Source organism: Vombatus ursinus, unplaced genomic scaffold (assembly GCF_900497805.2).
Source record: "Vombatus ursinus unplaced genomic scaffold, bare-nosed wombat genome assembly UNPS02014814.1, whole genome shotgun sequence".
NCBI classification, from domain to species: Eukaryota; Metazoa; Chordata; class Mammalia; order Diprotodontia; family Vombatidae; genus Vombatus; species Vombatus ursinus.
The window spans coordinates 12,038,206-12,057,529 of NW_020954592.1; the positions used below are offsets into that span (position 1 = coordinate 12,038,206).

The following is a 19,324-nucleotide window of genomic DNA, read 5'->3' on the forward strand; positions in this document are numbered from 1 at the left end:
GCTACAGTGAGACTAAAATTGATTAAATTAATTGGATGCCCTGAGTGAAGATATCTAGTATTTTTTATTGCAGGAAAAGAGAGATCATCTTCTAGGGAGTGTGTGTTGGGGGAGGTGGGTCATTGATAAATTGAGTGTGTTTGAGATTAGTCTGTATCCCTCAGGTAGCTAGGAGCTCTGGTACTTATGTAGTCCAGGGCAAAATGTAACCCAAGAAGTTTAATTCTTTAATTATTTTTAGCTCAGTTCAGTGTTTTGTTTTCTCTTTGGCTATTTCTTTGTTTAGTTCACATTTCTCAAAACTCCTCATAGTTCCTGCCCTTTCAGCCTCTTCACTGCTCTTTCTTGTAAGTCAAGTGTAGTATCTCTTCTTCAGATTCACGTACAGTAGATATAATGCCAATTTAATGAAATTTAAAATTGTTTATAAATAAAACACACTAAGTTGATGTTTTACTGGGTGTATTGAAGTTGTCTCATTCTTTATTTTGTATAATCAGTATAATTCACTTCTCATCATGACCATTTTTTTTTTTAACTTATAGAAGCAGCAGTGCCTCCATGGGTTGACAGTAATGAAGAAGAAACAATTCAGCAACAAATATTGGCCTTATCTGCAGTAAGTTTCTTGTTGAGACAAACATGAATGATCACCTGCCATGTCACGTGTGTGATCATATACAGTTTTCACTCAACAAACATTTTTCTCTCCATATATTGACTGAGTGTTCTGTGGTATCCAAAGTATAGATAGTAATTTCTTCCAGCTTTAAGTTATATATAAGATTTCTCTTAAGTATTATTTGAAGAAATGAGACACATCAATATAGTGGACAGTTATAAGGAATAGGCTTTGTAGTCAGGAAGTCTTGCATCAGACACTAAGGGGTAGAGGTGGCTATGATTCCTGCACAGGTCACTTCAGTATCAGCGCCTCAGGTAGTTCTTAAGATTGCAATTTGAAGGGCAGATGCAAATATGCATTAGTAGAGGAAGTTTCTTCACCTGCAGTTTTTTATACCAATAAAATCACAAGCCTAGTTTCTCTGATACACCCTTCCTCCCCACCATTGTATTAAAAAAAAAATGGATAGAATCCAAGGGAAAGAGAGGTATAAGATTGCAAGATACAGCTATAACAAAAGGAAGTATAACAAAACTCCAGTAATACAAACTTTTCTTCAGTTCTGAATGAATTCATTATCTCTCAAGATACGGTATAATATAAAGCAAGTATCTTACATAACTCTCAAATACAAAACTATAAAATATAATTTAATTAATTTTTTAACACAGGGGTTACCAAAACATTAGGCTTTTGATTGATTTGAACATTTCCAGAATATTTTTAATTTCCATGTTACATTTGCTTTTAAAAATGGAACAGTTCACAATAAAGATCCTACTATTACGTGTTTTGATTTTTAGTGTTATTTATATGGGTAAGTATAACTGAGGCACATTAATCCATAAAATTTTCCAGCCCCCTCTAAAATATAATACTTAGATGATCAAAGTAAATGAAATCTGCCTTTTTAAAAAGATGTAAAATATTACTGTTAATAATTTTATCAATTTGTAAGGCAGACTTAATTCTGTGTATCAGGGACTGCCCATCTAATTTCTGTAGGTTTCTGTCCTACATTCTCCCTAAATGGCATTTAAAATCCTCATAAATCAGTGGTCTTCAAACTTTTTTGATCATGTCCCCCTATTGCTTAAAAAACTTTGAAACTGCACCCTGTTATGTATATATATATATATATTTACTTATTTATAAATTAAATGCATGTACTACAATATTAATAATTGTGGGCATATAAAACTATAGGCATTAAAAAGATGAAATAATATTTGGTTCCAGTGTCAATTGTGAGCTACTGGAGTTAATTAAGTAGAGGAGTGTCATGGTCACATTTGTGCTTCAGGAAAATCACTTTGGCAGCTATATAGAGAATAGAGCGAAGAAGAGAGACTTGAAGCAGAAAAATCAGTTAGGAGTCTTTTAGAAATAGGGCCTGAGGGAAATCTAATGTCTTTAAAAGAGTATCTGGAAAGAGTTTTGTGATCATGTTCTATAATTGAAAATAAACATGAGGTAAAGTGCAGTGGGGGCAAAACAGAAACCCAGACAGGGCATGCTCGGATAATTTGATGAGGAAGAAGGCACTCAGCTGGGAAAATCAGGAAATGCTTTCTATAGAGATGGTTAGTACCTGAGCTGAACTTTGAAGTCAAGAAGGAGATTGGTAGACAGAGGGATGAGGATAAAGGGTGTTTTCGTCATTAGGAACAGTCCATGCAAAGGCCCAAAGGTAAGAGATGTTGTAAGTTAGTCATCTACTTTATCTGAAATGTAGACTTTGGGAAGGGAAAAAAAAACCTTTTTTTAAGCACATGCTACATGCCATGCTCTCTTCTAAAAGCTGTACAGATGTCATTTTATTCACACAGTAACCCTAGGAGGGAGATGATATTATTATCCCCATTTTACAGGTGAGGAAACTGAGGCAAACAGAGGTTAAAAGACTTGTTGGGGTCACACAGCTAGTAAGAATCTGGGTCACATTTGAACTCGGGTCTTACTAACTCCAGGCCCAGTGCTGTATCCACTCTGCCACCTAGCTGCCTCAGAAAGAGGGAGTAATATGAAAAAATGCTAGAAAGGTAAATTGGAGCCAGGTTATAGGGGACCTTAAGCGCCGATTGAGGAAATTTAATTTTATCCTGGAGACAACAGGAAATCATTAAGGTTTTTGAAAGGGAGATTGACACCACCATACCTGTGCTTTAGGAAGATATTTTTGGCCACTTTGTCTTATTGAGAGAAACAAGACACAGGGACCCCAATTAAAATGGTAATATGATAATGCAGATGAGGTAGTGATGGCCTATGCTAGGGGATTAACCATCTTTGTTAGCAGAAAAGAAATGTCTTCAAGGTCAGGACTTGACAGCTGATTGGGTTTAAGAGGTGAGAGGGAAGAGACAAAGATAATTGCAGGTTACAACTCTGGGTGACTAGAAAGATGGTGGCACTTAACAAAATTAGGGAAGTTTGGAGAGGGGACAAGATTTAGGGAGAAAGTTGATTATAGTTTCGGTACCAGCAAAATATTCAAGTGGAAGGGGCAGCTAGGTAGTGCAGTGGATAGAGTATCAGCCCTGGAATCAGGAGGACCTGAGTTCAAATCTGGTCTCAGACACTTACTAACTGTGTGACCCTGGGCAAGTCACTTAATCCCAGTGGCCTTAAAAAAAAAAGATATTCAGGTGGAGATATCTAGTGAGACAATAAGAAATTGGAACTGGGCATGTAGATTTGGAAGTCATCTGCATAGAGGAGATAATTCAACCCCAGAAAATAAATGAGAACCTGAAAAGGGAGAACACAAAAAGGAGGAGTACCTAGAGCAAAGCCTTAGAAAACATCCTACTTTAGAGGGGGAAAAAGGCATTGAACCAGACTGGTAAGACAGACCTGGGTCAGATACATTAGGAAAGAATCCCCAGATAAGTAGGAAAGAGCCATTCAGGTGGAATGATAAGATCAGAAGAAGGAGAAAAGAGAAAGTAAATGGCTCTTTCAAGGAGTCTTGCCACAAAAGGCAGAAGAGGTATGGAACAATAGTTAGCAGGGATAGAAGGATCAAGTGTGGGTTTTTCAGGATGAGGGAGGCTGGAACATGTAGAGAATGAGCCAGTAGATAGGGATAGAGTCATAGAGGATGACAGAGCAGGTAATCTGTTGAAGGAGATGGGAGGAGTAAGGCCAGTTTATCACGTCAGGCAAGGGTGAAGTAGGAAATAGTGGCCCTTCCGAAGGTATAGTAGTGATGTGAGAGAAGAAGAGGGAGCTCACAGTTAATGGCCTCAGCTCTCTTCTGTAAAATATGAGATAAAGTTCTGAGCTAAGGGGATGGGGAAAGGGGGAGCCATGGAAGGTTTGAGGAGAGAAGAAGAAGTTTTGAACATCTGATCATTTTCCTATTGAGAATGGCTCTTATTCTTATATATTTATGTTAATTCCCTGTGTATTTTGTATATCAGACTGTCAGAAATTCTCTGCCAAGATTCCCAAGTTAATCGACTCCCTTCTCATTTCAACTTCATTGATCTTATTGATGCAAAAGTTTTTCAGTTTTATATAATCAAAATTGTCCATTTTACCTTCTGTGATCCTCTCTGTCCCTTGTTTGATCAAGAACTCTTACCCTGTTCATAATTTTGAAAGGTACTATTGCCTTCCCTGCATTTATAATTTGTTTATGATATTACATTTCATGTCTAGGTACATAGCCATTTGGAACTTATTGTCCTATGTGATGTGAGATATTATTTGAAGTCTAATTTATTGCTTTCAGATTCTCCAAGGGAATGATTTCTAAGCAGTGTGGTTACCTGAGCATTTTTATAGGTAAAACAGAAAGATGGAAAATGATAGTCATAGGGGAGAAAAGATGGGAGGGGATGGGATTAAGGGCCCTGGTAGAAAGGGATAGCATTGATAAAACAGAAGGACAGCCTTACCCTCTGAGACTACAGGAAAGGAGATAAAGTAAAGGTTGGAAGCTTTGAAGTGTGGAAAAACTAGAGATGAGAGAGTTTGTGATAGATAGCCTAAGTTTTCTTGGTAAAGGAGGATGCCAGCCCAGGTGCAGAGTTGGGCATTAGGGTGTTGTTGGGGCATTGCAGAGAAGGTTTGAACAAGCTGTTTTTGGAAATGTAATAAGAAGTGGATAGGAGGTAAAAAGGAGGGAATAAGCATTTATATAGCACCCACTTTGTGTCAGACACTGTGCTAAGGGCTTTTTACAAATAATAATCTCATTTGATCCTCTCAACAACTCTGAGAGTTAGATGCTATTATTATCCCCATTTTACAGTTGAGGAAACTGATGTAAACGAAGATGAAGTCACTGCCTTAGGATCACAGAGCTAGTAAATGTCTAAGGCAGAATTTGAACTCAGGACTTCCTGACTCCAGACCCAGCAATCTATTCACTGTGCCACCAGCTGCCTCCAAAGGGTTTCTGCGCAATGGTGATTGCACAGTTTTGGCTGATCTTTGAAAAAGCTATAACCAAATTGAAACTTAGGTTCTACATTAAGTGAAGCTTGTTGAAATTGAAGCGAATATAACTAATTTTACAGGATTTAACAGAATTTACAAGTTCACATTTAGTGGCTTAGCTTATAAAGGGTGACATTCATAATTCTTTATTTTAATATGTTGAATTTGATATGTCATTTTGAAAAGTATATTCCCATTTTATTAATTTTAGGGGTAGAGTTCTCTTAATATGTATTTTGTGTATCAACTGTCTTTTAATAAAAATGGAATTACATAAGGTAGCTTAGAAAGCAAAATTTAAGTGTGAAAAAGAATTCTTTAAAATTATTAGTGTTTGCATGTGTTTTTAATGTGACTGATTCATGGTAGATGAGTTTAGTGATGAAAAGGGCAAAAGAGTACAGATGTAAGAAGGTGGAAGATTATCCAGATATTTTCATTGTCGCTCCTTTACTACTTTTCCACAACTCCACATTCTGTAGAGTTTTTTGCTGTGCACAAAATAATTTAACAGAGTGAAAGAAGACTATGAAGGAGAAAATCCAGCTATTTGTTTATTTTTTACCATAAGGTACCCCAAAAGTCAGTGCATTTTGAAATTTTAATAGCTTAATTGTTTAGGACTGCACTACAACTTTGAGGGCATTCTGTATAACTAAATTGAGGCAAATAGCTTCAACATATACAGTATAAATTATGTAGTATACATGTGTAAATACAGTATGTATTATACAATAGAAATGTTTTTGCAACATTCTGAAACTAAATGATGATATCCTAATTGTTTTTATATATGTATATAAGTTGTGAAACAAAAGTATATCCATATTTGACAAAAGCTAAAGACTTCCCCCTTTTATTAAGAATAAATTTTCTAACAGGATTAGGTGCTTTTTATATCAATTTTTCCTTTGTACAGTTAGCTTAAGCAAAGTTTGCTATTCTTCTGGTTAAATAAAATATTTGGCTTAATCAAATATTGTTTTATATTAATTTTATCCTTTGTATTTCTCTGTCTTTGTATTAATTAAAGGACAAAAGAAACTTCCTGCGTGATCCACCAGTGGGTGTTCAGTTTAATTTCGACTTTGATCAAATGTATCCTGTTGCTATGGTAATGCTTCAAGAAGATGAACTGCTGAACAGAATGAGATTTGACCTTGTTCCTAAACAGTAAGCAGCATGTACTTACTTAAACTAAAATTTCCTAACTCATCTTTTATTTTTAGTTATACTTAAATGCCTTTTATTGTTTAGTACTACCTTGAATTGCCAAATAAGCACTTATGTATTATTGGAAAATGTTTATTTGAATGTGACAAATCAGAATTTTTGTGCTGCAGTGACCTTTTGGGATTATCTAGTGTGAGAACTTCATTTTATAAATAAAACAACTGAGGTCTGTGGAGATTGCTTGGGATTCTGCCACTACTGAATAGCAGAGGTGAGACTATTCCCCCCTGCCTTTTTTTTTTTTAAGGCAGTTGGGGTTAAGTGACTTGCCCAGGGTCACACAGCTAAATGTTTGGTCTGAGGCCAGATTTGAACTTGGGTCCTCTTGATTTCAGGGCCGGTGCTCTATCCATTGTACCACCTAGCTGCCCCTGTTTCCCCTTTGTTGTCATGTGTTTGAGCAAACCACTCCTAGTTCCTTATTGCTTAATTTTGTAGTTGTTAGCTGGTAGTTGGTACCCAATAATGTTTATTGAATTGAATTATTAAATGTCCCTCATATGTTGTGGTTGTCAGATATCTTCCTCTCCATGCAGGTTTCTTCCCTGGAAACACTTGTTTGCTAGTGTCCCTCTTAAAATATGGTGCCCAGAACTGAAGGAAATATTCTAGAACTGGTCTAAAAAAGAAAACCAAAGTACAACAGAAGTAGTTATCTCCCAATGACTGTAAACTCCATGAAGGCAGGGACCATGTCTAAATTGTTGTCTGTACAATGTCCTGTGCTAGATGTAGGGAATACAAAGACAAGCTTCCAAAGAAGGAGGCTTGTACTGAATTATGGGGAATACAACAAAGTATATGCAGAGTAATTTCAAGAGGAAAACAGCACTATCAGCTGTGGGCATTGGGAAGGGCTTTGTGCTGGAGTGACCTCTGGAATGCTTTGAAAGGAGCTGGAGGTAAGGACTGTATTCCATATATGGGGTGCCACCTATGCAGAGGCACAGAAGAAGGGCATTGTTGCCTGGGGAACAGCTGGTTGGCCAGTTTAGCTGGAATAGACATTATGTGAAGGAGAGTGACAGGAAATGAGGCTAAGAAGGTAAATGGGAGCTGGATTGTAAAGGACTTCGTTTTTGGCCCAGTGTTTATCATGGTTCTTCAGCTGTAATAGGTGCTGTATCAAATAATTGTAGAATAAGCATTTGTGAGTTAAATAGACCCTTTTTTTGTACTAATGCAGCATAAAATTGCACTCACTTTTCTGGCAGTCATCTCATGCTATTCCTTCATAGAAATCTTGCTGTGATTCTTCATCTTGATGTGGAGGCAACCCCGGGTTCTCAAAGGCTGGGCCTACATATATTTTGCCTCTTGTCACAGATGTATTGTGTGTACTATGAAAATGTTTTCCATGCCTATGGTCAGGTGATCTGTAGCATATGATTGCTATTGTCATTTCTTTCTATGTGTTTTCCCCATTTTTAACACCTTGTAGCTAAAGTGGGGACGATAATACCTGTAGTACTTGGGGGATTGTTGTGAGAATCATACAGTGATATATGTAAGTACTTTGCAATCCTTAATAAAGACTCTTTCATTAATTCATGCTAAATATCGTATATTGCCCTTCTTGCTTCAAGTCTTTTCCACTTTCCAGTCCCTCCACTCCCAGCTACCAAAGTGATATATAACTAAATCATAGATCTGTTTCACTCCTCTTCTCAGTAAATTACAGAGGCTGCCATGGAGAAGCAATAACTTCTAAGATCAAATACAAACTGCTCTGTTTGGCATTTAAAGCCCCTTACCATCTAACTCCAACTCAACTTTTCCACATTTATTACTCTCATTCATGCATTCTTTGGTCCAGCTAATCTGAACTTCATACCTGACATTTCCTTTGCTGTTTCTGTGCCTTTTCATAGAATTCCCCCATCCCTGAGCACTTCCAACTCATATACTTACCTTGATGTGTAGATGTCTTCCCTAAAAAAATGCAGAATCCTTGAGGGTTGACATTGTTTAATTTTTCAATCAGTGAGTCATTAAATGCTTACCATATGCCAAGCACCTTGCTTAGTGCTAGGGATACAAATACCAGGAATGAAACAATTCTTTTTCTCAGGGAACTTACATTAAAATGAGGGATTCAGTCAGTACCTGTATAAACAGAATAAATATAAAAGGAATAAATAAAAAATAGACAAATACAGTTTGGGAAGAAGGGTGGTGCTTGAGCTTCATCTTAGAAAGTGAGGTGAAGACAAAGCTCATTCCAAGTATGGAGAGAACAGCAAGTGTAAAGATTCAGAGATGAGAGATGGAGTGTATTGCATGAGGAACACTGAGGATGCCAGTTTGATTATATTACAGAGAGCAAGAAGAGAGTAATATCCAATGAATCTGGGAAGATAGGGTGGAACCAGGTTGTTAAGGTCTTTAAAAGCTAAGCAGAGAAATTAATTTTTTTTAATTTATTTTTAGTTTTCAACAATCACTTCCATAAGCTTTGGAGTTTTACATTTTCTTCCCTTCCCTCCTCACCTCCCTCCCTAAGACAGCATGCAATCTGATATAGGCTCTACATATACATTCCTATTAAACATATTTCCATATTAGTTATGTTGTAAAGAAGAATAGGAGGAACCACAGGAAAGAGGAAACAAAACAAAACAAGGAAAAAAAAAGAGCAAATAGTATGCTTCGAACTGCATTCAAACTTCATAGTTCTTTCTCTGGATGTGGATAGCATTTTCCATCGTGAGACTTTTGGAGATGTCTTAGATCCTTGCATTGCTGAGAAGGGCTAAGTCTATCAACGTTAGTCATCTCACAGTGTGGCTGTTACTGTGTACAACGTTCTCTTGGTTCTGCTCACTTCACTCAGCATCAGTCCATACAAGTCTTTCCAGGTTTTTCTAAAGTCCACCTGCTCATCATTTCTTATAACACAATAGTATTCCATTGTAGTCATATGCCACAACTTGTTCAGTCATTCCCCAATTGATGGGTATACTCTCAATTTCCCATTCTTGGCCACCACAAAAAGAGCTGCTATAAATATTTTTGTACATGTGGGTCCTTTTCCCATTTGTAGAATCTCTTTGGGATACAGACCTAGAAGTGGTATTGCTGGGTCAAACAGTATACACAGTTTTATAGCCCTTTGGGCATAATTCCAAATTGCTCTCCAAAATGGTTGGATCAGTTCACAACTCCAACACTGCATTAATGTTCCAGTTTTCCCGCATCTTCTCCAACATTTATCATTTTGTCGTGTTGGCCAATCTGATAGGTATGATGTGGTACCTCAGAGTTGTTTTGATTTGTATTTCTCTAATAGTGATTTAGAGCATTTCTTCATATGACTATTGATGGCTTTAATTTCTTCATCTGAAAACTGCCTGTTCATATCCTTTGACCGTTTATCAATTGCAGAATGACTTCTATTCTTAAATAAGTTTGACTTAGTTCTCTTTATATTTTAGAAGTGGGGAAAAAAATGAGGCACTGGTTATAAAAATTCTTTCCTAGTTTTCTGCTTTCCTCCTAATCTTGGTTGCATTGGCTTTATTTGTGCAAAAACTTTTCAATTTAATGTAATCAAAATTATCCATTTTGCATTTCATAATGTTCTCTATCTCCTGTTTGGTAACATATTCTTCTGTTTTCCATAGATCTAATAGGTAAACTATTCCTTGCTCTCTCAGTTTACTTAAAGTATCAGCCTTTATATCTAAATCATTAACCCATTTTGACTTTATTTTGGTATATGGTGTGAAATTTTGGTCTATGCCTAGTTTCTGCCAGTTTTCCCAGCAGTTTTTGTCAGTGAGTTTTTATCCCAAAAGCAGTAGGGAGCCACTGTAGTTTATTGAGTAGAGGAGTGACATGGTCAGATCTGCACTTAAGGGAAATTGCTGTGGTGGTAATATGTTGAATGACTGAGGCAGGAAGACCAGTTAAGCTATTGGAATAATCAGGATAGAGGTGATGAAGGGCTGAACTAATAGGGTCACTATTTGAGAATAGGTAAGGGATCAGATGTGAGAAATAATTGTGGAGATAGAAACAGCAAAATTTGGCGACTGGTTGGATATATCAGATGAGGAAATGTGAGGAGTCCAGGATTAATAATGAGTTAAATTTGATTGGGGGAGAGGGTAGTCAGAAGCAAGCACTTCTAAGGAGGGACAGGGTCAAAAGAGAGAATAGAATAAATGGGTGATGGGATAAGATTAAGGGAAATATACTTAGTTTTTCACAACATGACTACTATGGAAGTGTTTGCATGACTACACATGTATAACCTGTATTGAGTTGCTTGCTTTCTCAATGACAGTGTGTGGGGAGGGAGGAAGGGAGAAAATTTGGAACCCAAAGTTTTAAAAACACATGTTAAAAAAATTGTTTTCACATGCAACTTGAAAATAAGATATACAGGAAATGGGGTATAGAAATCTATCCTGCCCTATAGGAAAATTGAAGGGGAAAGAGATGAGAGAAGGGGGGGAGAGATAGAAGGGAGGGCAGATTAGGAGAAGGGGTTTTCAGAATGCATGCCAACTTGGGGTGGGGGGAGGGACGAGATGGAGAGAAAATTTGGAACTCAAAATCTTGTGGAAGTGAATGTTGAAAACTAAAAATAAATTAATTTTAAAAAATAAAAAAAAAGAAAGGAAAAGAAAAAAAAATGAGTTAAATTTGAAATGTCTTTGGGATTTCCTGTTTGAAATGTCCAGTAGGAAATGGGTAATTCAGTACTGAAATTCAGAGACAAGACTAGGGCTGAATATATACATCTGTAAGTTGTCTGCGTAGAGGTTATAGTTAAATTCCTGGAAACTGATAAGGTAACCCAGGGAAGGAAGAAAGAGGGCCTAGTACAGAGCTTTGCTGAACACCTGCAGTTATAGGGTCTGACATGGATGATAAGCAGCAAAGAGATGGAGAAGGAACAATCAATTGGATAAGATAATGAACAGGAAAAAGAATATTGTCATGAAATTCAGGGAAGAGACAGTATCTTGGAAGATTAAGGTGGTTAGCAATATCAAATGTAGCAGACATGTTGAGAAGAATGGGGACTGAGAAAAGAACATTAGATCTGGCAACTAAGAAATCATGGGTAACTTTAAAGAGAGCAGTTGAGTGATAAAGTTAAAAAAAAAAAAGCCAGATTTCAAAGGGTTAAAGAAAAAGAGGGGCCTCTAGGTAGCGGAGTGGATAGAGCACCGACCCTGGAGTCAGGAGGACCTGAGTTCAAATTTGGCCTCAGACACATAACACTTAATAGCTGTGTGACTCTGGGCAAGTCACTTAACTCCAATTGCCTCGCCTCCCCCCCCAAAAAGAAAAAGAGACACTTCAAGAAATGAAGATATATTTGGATGAGAAAGAGAGGAGAGATACGGAATGATAGCACAAATCACAGAATCTAGTGGGTTTTTTTTAAAGGTGGGGGAGACTTGTGCGTGTTTGAAGGAAATAGGTATGGAATTAGTAGATAGGGAAGAGTTGAAGCTTAGAGGGGAGATAATTGAGGTTGTAGTCTTTGGAAAAGATGGGAGGGGATGCGAAAGGTACAAGAAGAGAGGTCCTTGCTAAGGCCTTACTTCATTGTCAGAGGCTTGGAGGAGGGAGGAGAGTAGGAGATGCTGTCGGTGGTTTTTGAGATGAAGAGAATGGGAAGAAAAGAGGGAATTCCGATGAATGGCCTCAGTGCTCTCAGTGAAGTAAGAAGTGATGTCCTTAGCTGAGAGAGTGTGGAGGAAGAGACATGAGGTGCTTGAGAAAAGAGAGCCCAGTTGAAGCTGGGTAATGTGAATTTATAATGTACCCAGTCAGCACAGTACAGTTAGTTGTATGACTTCCTTCAACTCTGTTTAAATACTCATGAGTAGGGGTAGAAAAGTCACATGATAACAGTTACCTAGGGCTGGAGTTGTGGCGAGAGATCAGCAGTAATAGAACAAGAGGATGAGGGATTCAAGAGCAAAGGACAGTGTAGAGTTGAAATGGCCAACTCCAGGGTCAAGTTCGGAAAGGAAGGAAAGAAGTCAGTGCAGAGCTGATAGCACAAGAAAGCACTGAAAGGTCGAGACATGATAATTTCTTGATGAGGTCAAAACATAGGTTTAGGAGAGGGGATGCCTAAGAGAGATGTAATGTTAGGTGATTATAATCAGATAGATGAATGTCATCATTACTCATTAAGGAAGCTGAACACTTATGGGTAATGGAAAGATACACTGTATGAACATCTCTTGTGTGGCTGAGGTGGAGTGAAGGAGTAGGTCATAGGATTTAAGGAAACGAAAGAATTGGAAGGTTAGGAAGCTTGAGGGAAAATTAGCATGGATGTTGAAGTGCTCTGCTTATAAGGGCATGATTTGGGAAAGAGAGGAAGACTTGAGAAAGGAAGGAAAATAGGGAACCAATATACCATAGTCATCATGACGTGGCTTCAGATGAACATTCTGATTGACCCAACTCTAAAGGAGGAGACTTTCCCAAAAGATAGTGAAATGGAGAAAGTCTGGAAATGGCAGTGAGGATAAAAAGGAGTACTTTGACACTACCTTCAAAACCATTGTGTCCTGAGGTATGAAAAAAGGTTTAGCCAGTATTAAAGAGGATGCCTGAGGTTGTAGTGTCCTCAGAAGAAAGCCAGATCTCAGTGAGGAGCTAGAAGGAGTGTGAGAGAAAGAAATCTCAGTCACCAAAGGATTTTGGATGTTTGATATGGGTTTGACCCCCAGTCTGCAGTTGCAGCACCTGATACAGAGTAGGAACTTAATAAATGCTTGTTGGTTGATTTCTTAAAGAGAATGTTTTCCTAGTTTCAGACACTGGACTTGGAAACAGACTTTTAATATATAAATTAGGGAATAACTGCATTTTTTAATTCCATAAAGTAATGATATCCACAAGCAGGTATTAATTTTTTTCAAGGTGAGCAAATTTTCCTGTTTTGTTAATGTTCACAGTAATCTTTTTAAGAGGGAATGAGCAAATGATCATTAAATCCATTTTATAGGTAGAGAAATGATGGGTTTGTTTAAAAGGCTAAATTGATTTCTCAAGATGTCAAATATAATGACAGAACCAGAATAATATCCCCTTTAGCCCTATCTCATCATCCCTCTGCTACACCATGGTCCTTTAGCAGTAGGGAGTTAATGCTGAATATTTCTCTGCAACTTCATGGTAAATAAATATCAAATAAACATTGAATTCCTAAAATGTTCACCTTACTATAGTGATACTTTGTGAATTACAAGTACATATACACACCTTAATTCATTGAATTTTGGTATCTTCATTCAATTCAATAAACATTTATTAAGCACGTACTGTAACAGGGGCAGTACAAATAACAAAGACAGCCCTGCCCTCAAGGAGATTACAATTTTCATAATTCTAGGATTTAAGAGATGGAGCTCAGATTGTTATTAAGATCTCCTATCCTAGAAGAATATTCTTTCCCTTTTATTTTCTAATGTAATATTTTTATTTGCTACCATAAAGAAATCACTTCATTTTTTGCTGCTACTTTTTTTATCCCCCCAGAAATGAAAAGATTGTCTTTAATGTCTTTATTCATATTTGTCTTCAGTGTAAAAGAGGAAGTGTTTTGGAGGAATTACTTTTATCGTGTCTCCCTGATTAAACAGTCTGCACAGCTGACTGCGTTGGCAGCCCAGCAACAAGCCGTAGGAAAGGAGGAGAAGAACAGTGGCAGAGAAGGCGATTCACAGCTGACAGGTACTTCACTTTGTGAAAATGATTTTTGCTATTTTCTTACACAAGTCTTTGAGACTTCTAACCTGTTGCTTTATATAGCTCAAATGATAAGATTTTTTTAAAAAAATTTTTCTAGAAGTAGTAGTCACTCCTTACCTGTCTTTTTTTTCCTGTCCTGCCCATTAAATGTTGATTCTTCAAACCTTTCTCTTTTCTTTACTCTTTTTCAGTTTCCCAGTTTTTTCACTTCTACATCATAGCTTCTCCATTATTCCCCCGATCATCCTGCCCATATCCTACCTTTTTCTTCTTATTCTTTCACCATTTGCTTTAGGTCAATTCTACCCTTTTTTTAATACCTTACTCTATCTCCCTTTCTTTATACCTAACTCCCACAGCAAATTTCTCCTTCAAATTTGCTAACTGATATGGCCAAAGATAGATGTCTATTCTCTGACACAAATTTAGTTTTGATTCAATTCCAATTATTTGTTCTAGGTACAATGAAATTAAAGAATTTAATCTTTCAGTTTATGACAGTATAGTCTTAGTTATTGTTCAGAAAAGTATGTTCTCATGGACAAGTGAGATATATGTGTATGTGTACCTATTGTGTGGCAGGCATTTTATTTAGACTACAGTCATAACTTTGTATGTTGTGTGTTAACTTTTGGAGTTTAGTGTTTTATTATGGACATTGAAATGATATTTCACTTGGTGATCTCATCAGGTCCAATGGATTCATTTATCATTTCTATGTAGATGATTATCAGATCTCTAGACCCAACCCCTCGTCTTTCTCCTGAACCTCAGTCCCACATTTTCATCTGCCTTTTGGACATCTTGAAGTGATTGTTCAGTAGGTGTCTCAAATGCAATGTATTGAAAAAAAGAGTTTGTTTTTCCCTTTAAACCTCACCTCAGTCCTTTCATTGATCCAGTCTGTTGCCATATTTTGCCATTTCTACCTTCACAAGATCTCTTCTATATATTACTTTCTCCTCCCTCAAACAGCCACTGCCCTCACCATCTCTTCCCAGGAATATTGCAGTAGCTTTTTAATTGGTCCAAACCAGTCTACACTTTGGCTCCCTGTTACCTCCAGGATCCAAATATAAACTCATATTTTTGGCATTTGAAAGTCTTCATAACCTGGTCATTTTTACCTTCTCATTTCTACTTCTGTATGACTCCTCCCCATGTATGCTACAATCTAGCAACTCTGGCTTTTTTGTATCTTCTATACTACACTCCATTTTCTTTTTCTCTGCCTTTGTACCACCTGTCTCCTGTATCTGGAGCACCGTCCCTCCTTCAATCCGACTCTTAACTTCCCTAGTTTACTTCAAGACTTGGTCCATATTCCACGTTCCACAGGAGGCTTTTCCTGATCCTTCCAGCTGCTAGTACCTTTCTTCTCATGCTACCTTCTATTTATGCTATACCTATATTTTATGTACCTAGTTAATTATGTATTGTGTCCCCCATTGGAATGAGAGCTCCTTGAGAGCTGGGATGTTGTTTTTGCCTTTCTTTGTTTCCTCTAACACTTAATATAGTGCTTGACAGGGCTTAATAAGTGCTTGTTAATTTGACTTGACTTTGTATAATGAAGGACAATGGGATTGAACTGCCTTAAGAATCTTTATAACTGGGGCAGCTAGGTGGCGCAGTAGAAAGAGCACCAGCCCTGGACCCAGGAGGACCTGGGTTCAAATCCGATGTCAGACATATAACACTCACTAACTGTGTGACTCCGGGCAGGTCACTTAACCCCACTTGCCTCACCAAAAAAAAAAAAGAATCTTTATAACTATAGTTTAAAAAATAAAATAATACCTTACATTTGTCTATAGGGAAGAGAGTTAATCTGAAGCCTACTTTTATTAAGTATCAATTCATTCTTTTGCTTTTTATTTATAAATTTTATTGGGTGGGAAATGTAAGAAAAAAATAACACTCATAATTTAAAATTAAGCAATTTTATGATGCAACAATCTATTAATGGACATTTTAGTTTGAATTGCTTAAAATTAATCAAGCAATTATTGTGTCTTTGTATTCTCACTTCATAGAGGCAGTACGACCTAAAACACCACCTGTTGGAATTAAATCTCAGCTTAAACCTCAAGAGGTAATGTAATTCTATATTGTACTTAAAAGTTGAAGTATGGAATTAAAATAAACTTGTCTACTTAACTCAAATACTATTTAAAAATAGTTAAGATATTGAGTCTCGTATCTGTTTAAAATGGAAGAATTCAGCGCTTGAGTAATCAAAGACTTTACAGTTGAGTCACAGGGCAATTTACTGCTATTACTAATTCTAGGTTTAGTAATTTTGTGTGTGTGTGTGTGTGTGAATGTTTAGTGTTCCAAGGATGAGAATGATAAAAGGTTTGTGCTAGGAAGGATAAACATGATTATTTTCTTTTGCAGCAAGCAGGGTGAAAAAGTAGAATAAATATACTACATTGTTAACTGACTAAAGAAAATCATAGAATATTTACACTTGCTGTGGAAAAATTTATAAAAACTCAATAATTGAATTTCAGGATGAGGAAGAGATATCAACTAGCCCTGGTGTATCTGAATTTGTTAGTGATGCCTTTGATGCTTGCAACTTTAATCAGGAAGACCTAAGAAAGGAGATGGAACAGTTGGTGCTTGACAAAAAGGAAGGAGAAATGACTGTATTGGAAGGTAAGAAGAATTAGTTTATACAATAAATTGCTTGATATTACTTAATATTATTAAATTGATCATTAAAAATATTCTTTAAAATCAGTTGTATAACCATTTGAAAGATTTTAAAATAACATCAGCCTGATTTTGCATTGTGAACTATAAGGTGGATAGTAAATAGGTAGGTAGATACAGCATTTATCAAGACATATTAAGTGCTTAGTATGTGCCAGTATGCTAAGTTTTAGGAGTACAAATATAGCAAAAAGAAATTCTGTGCCCTTAAGGAGTTTGCATTCTAATGGGGAAAGCAACCAAGGAGAGAGGAAGAGTTTAAAAAATTGGCCAGGGAACCACGGCTAAATCAGGTTTGAAGTGAGTGTGGTTGGTGTAGGTACTTTCTTAGACTAAAGTTCTATAGAGACACTTTCCAGCTGGAAGAAAAGGGTGTTAGTGGTGGAGACATTGTCAGCTGTTGCAATGTGAGTGGAGAAATTGTCCTGGAAGTCACCGATTCTCTTAGCATCTTCCTCATCAGTCTTTCTTGCAAGATTATTTATTTATCTGTGTGTGTGTGTGTGTATTTTTTTTTTTTTTTTGGTGAGATAGTTGGGGTTAAGTGACTTGCCCAGAGTCACACAATTAGGAATTATTATGTGTCTGAGGCCAGATTTGTACTCAGGTCTTCCTGACTCCAGGGCCGGTGTTCTATCCACTGCTCCACCTCACTGCCCCTTTTGCAAGATAGTTTAACCCAGGTTTACACAGTCCCAGAAGGAAATGTGGGTGGGAGACAAGGCAGAAAAGCAAATTTATCCATCATTTTACTTATTTACTTTTTCTATTCAAATGACTCTGAAGTCTTTTTTTTTTTTGCACTTAATAGTATTTTATTTTTTTCCAATTGCATGTAAAGATAGTTTTCAACATTGTATTTTGTAAGATTTTGAGTTTCAAATTTTTCTTCCTCCTTCCTTTCCCTTCCTGCTCCCCAGGACAGCAAGTAATCTGATATAGGTTATACATATCTATTATTTTAAAAGATAAACTTTCTAGCTTCTCTCTCTACGCTTGAACCTAAGCTTTTCTTAAACATATACAAAGTTTATTGGTGCCTGTTGAGCTAGCCATGGAATGAAGTGAAAATTTAGACTTATTTTAATTTATTTTTCTTACTATTAGTGATTTGAGACATTTTTAAAATATGGTTATTGATTGCTTGTATTTCTTCACTCGAAAATTCCCTGTTTCTATATTTTAACTTTAATTTTATTTCTGACAGAAGAATCTGCAGATTGGGAAAAAGAACTACAGCAGGAACTTCAGGAATATGAAGTGGTGACAGAATCAGAGAAGCGGGATGAAAACTGGGACAAAGAAATTGAAGAAATGCTTCAGGAAGGAAATTAACTGTTTCATGGAATACAACATAATCTTTAAATGTTCCATACACTGACATGAAATTCTGTTAGTCTGGACTCCCCCAAATGTGGAGAAACTGAAGAGTATATAATGGCATATTGAGGATCAGTATGTAGGGAAACAACCAGCATTATTTTTTTCTTTAAAATTAAATATAGTTTATTCCTAATAATCACAAGTGTATGTTTCACATAACAATAGCTTATTTGAATATAACTTAGAAATCCGATATGTAGGCTATGTTGAGGTAAAGGTAGCAGAAAATGAAGATTTTAGAATACTACATTTTCTGAGGTTAAAAGTAGGACATCATTAATTTATTCTTCATGCAGAGTTTTATAAAATTTCTTCATGTTTGTAGTTTTATCACTGTACATATGCATTAAAATACTTAATTCTCTTTAATTATTATCTCCTAAATGACCAAACCATGCCAAAGAACTTAGAGGAAATATTTCAGAATTACTGTATGGGAGTAGCTTCTTTTGGTAAGTACTTTCAGAAAACCTACCTAGAAGCCAAAAAATTTACTTCATGTTGATTTTTAATAGCTTAACCCTGGCATTGTTTGTAGTTTCTAATTAGAAAAACATTGTTATAGTGTGGATTTCTTTTTAAAAAAATGGGGAGAGGGGAGAGCTTCATGTTTTTTGACAATACATAATTTTAATGATTTTCTTTTTGAATTACATGCCACTACCATTTCAGATCTTGTAGACTTTTGAACCTTTTTGTATTAATGGTACTCAGAAGATATTTAAATTTACATTTATTTTTTCTTGTTTAAGTAGAGCTGATGTATATAAATACTTTAGCTTCATTAATACTAATTAAAGTTTTGTATTTATAAAATGTATTTATGTTCCTCTGGATAGAGACATACTAGAACATTAGCAACCATTACTGGCTTCATCTTGCTGAATAGTGCTAGTTAAGACATTTTTTTAAGGGACAGTACTAATTTCACATAACAGACAACTGCCAGAACATTTGGTATGTTCTGAAGCCTTTACATTTCTTTAAAAGCCTGTATTTCCTAAGATGGGGGTGGTGCTAAAAGTTAGCAGTTTTTTAATAAAAAGAGAAATGCTCCATGAACAACTCAGGTCCAGCAGACATTATCCCTTTAACACATACCGGCATTTTAAAAGAAACTCATGGTGGGTCATCATGAGGCATCTATGCTGGTAAGCTGTAAATTACCAGTCAACACCAAAC

The 19,324-nt window shown here is 36.4% G+C and overlaps 1 protein-coding gene across 1 annotated transcript in view; it reads left to right on the top strand.

Annotated features, from left to right (window-relative positions):
• The window catches only part of SYAP1 (synapse associated protein 1), a 30,073-nt gene extending 11,115 nt beyond the window's left edge, over positions 1–18,958 (top strand). The window contains exons 3-8 of the mRNA XM_027835324.1: positions 546–619; positions 6,108–6,247; positions 13,872–14,020; positions 16,075–16,133; positions 16,555–16,702; positions 17,967–18,958. Coding sequence (XP_027691125.1) covers positions 546–619; positions 6,108–6,247; positions 13,872–14,020; positions 16,075–16,133; positions 16,555–16,702; positions 17,967–18,094 — 698 coding nt within the window. The 3' untranslated portion in view covers positions 18,095–18,958. The remainder of the gene's footprint in view (positions 1–545; positions 620–6,107; positions 6,248–13,871; positions 14,021–16,074; positions 16,134–16,554; positions 16,703–17,966) is intronic.
• Positions 18,959–19,324: the final 366 nt, after the last annotated feature.